This window comes from Coturnix japonica, chromosome 36 (genome assembly GCF_054131305.1).
Source record: "Coturnix japonica strain WE chromosome 36, WE-NBRP24, whole genome shotgun sequence".
NCBI lineage: Eukaryota > Metazoa > Chordata > Aves > Galliformes > Phasianidae > Coturnix > Coturnix japonica.
The window spans coordinates 3,512,636-3,518,971 of NC_140698.1; the positions used below are offsets into that span (position 1 = coordinate 3,512,636).

At 48.1% G+C, this 6,336-nt stretch overlaps 1 protein-coding gene across 1 annotated transcript; it reads right to left on the reverse strand.

Moving 5' to 3' along the window:
• Positions 1-568: 568 nt before the first annotated feature.
• On the reverse strand, positions 569-1,534 carry LOC146755125 (olfactory receptor 14C36-like). The gene has a single exon (XM_085526377.1). It carries the CDS (start codon positions 1,532-1,534, stop codon positions 569-571), a length of 966 nt encoding a protein of 321 aa, XP_085382503.1.
• Positions 1,535-6,336: the final 4,802 nt, after the last annotated feature.

The following is a 6,336-nucleotide window of genomic DNA, read 5'->3' on the forward strand; positions in this document are numbered from 1 at the left end:
CTGGGTAGTTCTATGATCCTATGATTCTATGAAGCTTGGAAACTTCTGACATGATAACCCATATCCAAGAACTTGTCCTGTGCAGGGTCTCACAGGGAATGATGAAGAGGGGACGTGACAACCAACGTGCAAATCAGCTGCTGCTGCTGGTCTGTCAGAGGCACTGACAGATGTGAGCCTGAAAACACAGACCCCAGCCAGGAGACCAGGGATGGCCCGTCAGCTGTTGCAGGCTGAAGTCACTGCACAGTTTGATGAATAGCTATTTGCTTCCTGCTGGACTGTGGGTTTCTGAGCACATCCAACCCCAAGACCTCCATAAATGTCTCACAAGAAGGAGGACAGACAAAGTCACTGCACGTCCTTTATTCTGTTAAGGTTCACAGAGAGCCTGGTTCATTATATACAGTGTCTCTGGGCTACACAACAAAGGCACAAGATAAGAGGAATTTATTTCAATAATTATATTTTAGCAAAAAAAAAAAAAGGATAACATTTAATACATTACAATTATAAAAATTGATCAAAACTAAATAAAACAAAGTGTTTGCAACAGTAAAAAGATGCATTACTTGTCATGAATTAGAAAAGATGGGCAGTTCAGTGTTTTTGAAACACATATGGACATCGCTTTCCTCACTGCATCCTTGACTTCCTGGTTCCTCATGCTGTAGATAATAGGGTTCAGTGCTGGCGGTACCACTGAGTACATAACTGCCACCATCAGGTTCATGGATGGAGAGGAGACAGAGTAGGGATTGAGATAGGCATAAAAGCCAGTGATGATAAATAGGGAGACCACGGCCAGGTGAGGGAGGCACGTGGAGAAGGCTTTGTGCCTTCCCTGCCCAGAGGGCATCCTCAGCACAGCCATGAAGATGTGCACATAGGACACAACTATGAAAACAAAGCACCCAAAGATTAAACTGATACTAAAAAAGATAAACACAACTTCCCTGAGGTAGGATTCTAAGCAGGAGAGCTTGAGGATCTGGGGGATTTCACAGAAAAACTGGTTCACAACATTGCCTTGGCAGAGAGGCAGAGAAAACGTACTGGCAGTGTGCAGAAGGGAATTGAGAATCCCAGTGCCCCAGGCAGCTGCTGCCATGGTGGCACAAGCTCTGCTGTCCATCAAGGTCCCGTAGTGCAGGGGCTTGCAGATGGCAACGTAGCGGTCATAGGACATGATGGTGAGAAGGAAATACTCTGCTGAGATGAAGAAGAGAAAGAAAAAGAGCTGTGCAGCACATCCTGTGTAGGAGATGGCCCTGGTGTCCCAGAGGGCGTTGGCCATGGCTTTGGGGAGAGTGGTGGAGATGCAGCCCAGGTCGAGGAGGGCCAGGTTGAGGAGGAAGAAGTACATGGGGGTGTGCAGGCGGCGGTCGCAGGCTACGGCTGTGCTGATGAGGCCATTGCCCAGGAGGGCAGCCAGGTAGATGCCCAGGAAGAGCCAGAAGTGCAGGAGCTGCAGCTGCCACGTGTCTGCCAACGGCAGCAGGAGGAACTCGCTGATGGAGCTGCTGTTGGGCATCTGCTGTTGTTGGGCTTGGAGTCCTGCTCAGAGTGCAGAAGATAATGACAAGTCCAGACCATTCTCAGAGACACTCCTTCTGCTGTACTGTGAAATGTATTCATTTACCTTTGGATAATTTTCATTTAACTCCATAACTTCAATTTATTTTCGTGAGCTTCACCGTCACTACAGAAGTAGAAGATTAAGGAGCTCTTACTTTTTTCTCATTTCATAATCATATCCCAGACTCCTGAATACTTTCCTGTTAGGTGCCCTTTACTCATCACATATTTTTACTCCAGCTTCTCTTAGACCCCCAGCCCCAGCCTTTTTGCACTTCAATATGTCTTAAGACAAATATGCCTGTTTGCAGGGTAAGTGCAATATTAAAGTCTTCAGATAACAATAAACTGATTCTTTCCTTTTAGAAATGAGAGGTTGAAAGCACAACCTGTGTCACTGTTCACAAAACAAGCAATTGATTGAAGAAATACTTGTGAGTAACATAGCTGTGTTTTAAATTTTACAGCCCCTATTCTATTTCTGCCTCCAGTCCTTTCTGCTTTCCCTCAGAAAAATAATTGCAAAATCCCTGCCTTCGCTCTTGCCAAGACCGTTCACAAACATTCTGTTGAGCAGTGGAGCTGTGATCCCCTGCCCCAGGCAGCAGCTGTGGCAGCACAAGCCCTGCTGGGGGGCTCCTTCCCCCCACACGACTTCCCGCAGCGCCCTGGGCAGCTCCCCGGGCAGGCTGAGTGCTGAGCCTGGCAGGCAGCAGAGTCCCATACCCGGCACACAGCCCCTGGGGCACAGCAGGGACCCTGCTCTGCAGGACAGCCCTGGGCACCCGCCTGCAGCCCCGGCTGCACAGCCTGCAGCCATGCTGGGACACGCAGCCCTCAGGGCTGTGGTCTGATACTGCAGCACAGAAGCCCTCAGTTGGAGCAGAAGGCTTTTAACATAGTAAAGAATCATGCGGTGCCTGCAGCCAGATCAGCTATGGGGTGTCCCAGATTGGTGATCCCTCCAGGAAAAGTAGCTCCATTGCCTACTGCTAGACACTTACCATGCTGTGGTCTGTTATCAATGCTCCAGCAGTCAGCTCACAGCAGGCTCACACTGTGTGAACTCTGTACGCTCTCTCTCCCTTCTCTTCTATCCTCATGTCAACTGCTGATGAAGCCCCAGCCTTGCTGTGCTGCGCACAAGAGATGCACCTTGGCACATCTAAAACATTGCCCACATTTATGAGCTCCCTGTATCTGAGGAGCTCAGTGCTGTCATGGTTTAATAATTTTGTAATTTTTGCTATCAGTATTCCACATCATAACATCATATTAAGCATGAATAATTTTACTGAATCTGCAACTTACAGAAGAAGACTACATCTCCCAGGGAACAACACGATAGGTCACGGGACCTGGACTCTATATTAACTCTGTCGCAGAACAGACTGACGTCTTTCGAGTTCTGGCGTTCAGGGGAGTGTGTGGGAGCCTTCAGCCATTCGCCTAGATTTACAGTAGGCCTCTCGGTTACGGGACTCATTCTCTCTCCTATTTTGCTTGATTCGTTAGCTCAATTTTCAATTATATTGCATTATATTGTGTTATCCTGTATTTCGATATAGTATTTAGTAAATAAGTGTGCCTCCTTAGATCGTTGCCGCTGTTTTCTTTTCCTAATTAACTTTTTCCTTTCGGCCTAGGGCCCCTCCGGGGCCTACGGCCCCTGTCACGGACGCAGGTGGATTTTTAGTTCAAACCGTGACAGATTTTGGTGGAGAATGCGGGCATATTGAGTTGCTGTTTTTCTGTGTTTTCTTCTGTTGCTCTTTTAGCTTTTAACAGAGCTACAAGTTTTTTTCCCTGTTAAGGAGCTATCTCGTGTTTGCGATTCTGCACCTGCGAGCTTGACCTTGAAAGTCCAGGCGGACTGCCAATACTCCGGTATATTTTATAAACACTGCTGAGCTTTGTTTTCTTTTACTTTTTTCTCTCTATTGGAGGAAAAAAAAAAAAAAAAAAAATGTTTTCTCTACTAAATTTGTTTTACCAGGGACTGTGTGCCATTGGTTCCTTTTTTGAGACGCTCCGAACATATTGGGCCATGTTTAAGCTAGCCACTTTTTCTTATGGAGCTATACAATTGTATAATGGATTGAAAGCATGGTTAGCAATGCTCACTTCGTATCTGTATACAGCTCCAGAGGGAGCAACTAATGCAACTAATTATACAGAAATGGTGATTTTTAAGCGTGCTCCTCTTTCTTTCTATGAATCCTTTATGCAGTTTTTGAATGATCAGTGGGCCACACTCTTAATCTCCCTGATCTTACTGTTGATTATTGTAATAATCTCACTCAGTATCTGGATTTATAACATCCGGAGGAAGTCTTCCCTAGAACCAGAGAATACTGAGTGGCAGGGAATTGAAGAGATTCTCAAAGGACAGACATCTTCAGTGTTATGGAGCTTCACTCCTGAACACTTGAAGAATCCTGAGAGTTTGATTGCATATTTGAGGCAGGAATGTTGTGGCTCAGGCAGATCTCAGGAGGCACAAATGATTTTGGGCCTAGCTAATGCTTATCGGGCCTTAGTCAATACCATTCCTGAGAGGGAAGTTTTTGAAGCTGAGAGAGAGAGTCTCAGGGCCGAGAAGGAGAGTCTTAGAGCTGAGGCAGAAAAACTTTGGACTGAGAAGGTAGAGAGAGAAAAAGCTTTTGAAGCTGAGAGAAAAGATCTCCTGTACCAACGAGACTCAATCTGGTACGAGAAAGAGAGTCTTAGAGCTGACGCAGAAAAACTTTGGGATGAGAAGGTAGAGAGAGAAAAAGTTTTTGAAGCTGAGAGAAAAGATCTCCTGTACCAACGAGACTCAATCTGGTACGAGAAAGAGAATCTTAGAGCTGACGCAGAAAAACTTTGGGATGAGAAAAGCTCCCTGCAATCCCAACTCAACACTCTCCAGTCCGAGCACAGCGCCCTCCGGTCCGAGCACGACACTCTCCAGTCCGAGCACAGCGCCCTCCGGTCCGAGCACGACACTCTCCAGTCCGAGCACGGCGCCCTCCAGTCCGAGCACGACACTCTCCAGTCCGAGCACGGCGCCCTCCAGTCCGAGCATGACACTCTCCAGACTGAGCGCGATGCCCTCCGGTCCGAGCACGACACTCTCCAGTCCGAGCACAGCGCCCTCCGGTCCGAGCACGACATTCTCCAGTCCGAGCACAGCGCCCTCCGGTCCGAGTACAACACTCTCCAGACTGAGCGCGATGCCCTCCGGACCGAGCACAATGCCCTCCAGACCGAGCACAACACTCTCCAGTCCAAGTATGACGCCGTCCAGTCTGAGTGCGGCACCCTCCAGGCCAAGCATGATGCCTTCCAATCCAACTGTGACACCCTCCAGTCCGAGCACAACACTCTTCAGTCTGTGCATAATGCCCTCCGGTCCGAGCATAACGCTCTTCAGACTGAGCACAATGCCCTTCGGACCGAGCACAACACTCTTCAGTCCGAGCATAATGCCCTCCAGTCCGAGCATAACGCTCTTCAGACCGAGCACAATGCCCTCCAGACCAAGATCAACACTCTCCAGACTGAGCACACTGCCCTCCAGGCCGAGCATAACGTCCTCCGGTTCGGGTACAACACTCTCCAGTCCAACTACAACAGCCTCCAGACTGAGCTTGGTGCTGTCCAGTTTGAGCGGAACGCTCTCCGAGACCAGCTATGTGCCTTCCAGGGTGAGTTGAATGTATTTAACCAACTACCAGGGGCACATGTAGTCCAATTTGGCCAGCCATTGGGGGCACATGTAGTCCAATCTGACCAGCCACCGGGGGCACAGGTAGTCCAATTGGACCAACCATCTGGGACACCAGATACAATGTTGGTTGCCCCTGTAAGAGGGCGAAAGACAAAGCAAGTTTCAACTCAGTTAGAGAAAATGCAGAAGGAGTTAGAAGAGCGGAGGGAGTTAGGAGAGCAGGACTCAGGAGACTCAGGGGAGCAGGGGGAGTCAGAAGACCAGAAGAAGTTGGAGGAGCAGAGGATGTTAGAGGGGTATAAGAAGATGATAGAGGAGCAGAAGATGATAGAGGAGCAGAAGATGATAGAGGAGCAGAAGAAGTTAGAGGAGCAGAGAAAGTTAGGAGAGAGGAAAAAGAAGGAGGGTTACCTGGAGGAAATAACACAAGCATCAGGGTCAGGGTCAGAGTCAGAAGAGGAGCCAAAAGCTACTTTTTCTTTACGAGAATTTCTCAAGTCCAAACTTGTAGATGGGGCAGCCTCATCAACACAGTTGCCACCATCAACACCTGGGACTCTTGATAGAGCAAAAGGTGAGCAAAGTATTACGACCATTATTGATCGATCTTTTAAACTGAGTGAAATTCGAGATCTAAGAAAGGATTACACACGTCAGCCAAAAGAAAATATGGTCACTTGGTTACTTCGCTGCTGGGACAATGGTGCCAACAGTGCATGGCTCGATGGCAGTGAAGCTCGCCAACTGGGTAGCATTTCCAGGGACCCACGTGTGGACAGAGGTATTGGCACATGCCAAAATGTAGAGGTCCTACACCCTCTGGAAGCGGATGTTGATAGCGGTAAGAGATAGATTCCCCTTTAAACGGGACTTGGAGCCTGAGAGAAAGAAATGGACTGATATTGAGAAAGGTATCCAATTTTTGAGAGAAAATGCTCTGGTGGAAATGCTATACAGCCGCGAGTTCAATCGTAATGATCCAGACCAATTACATGATCCTGAAGCAGTCCGCGTTCCACGACAAATGTGGCGTGACTTTACAAAAG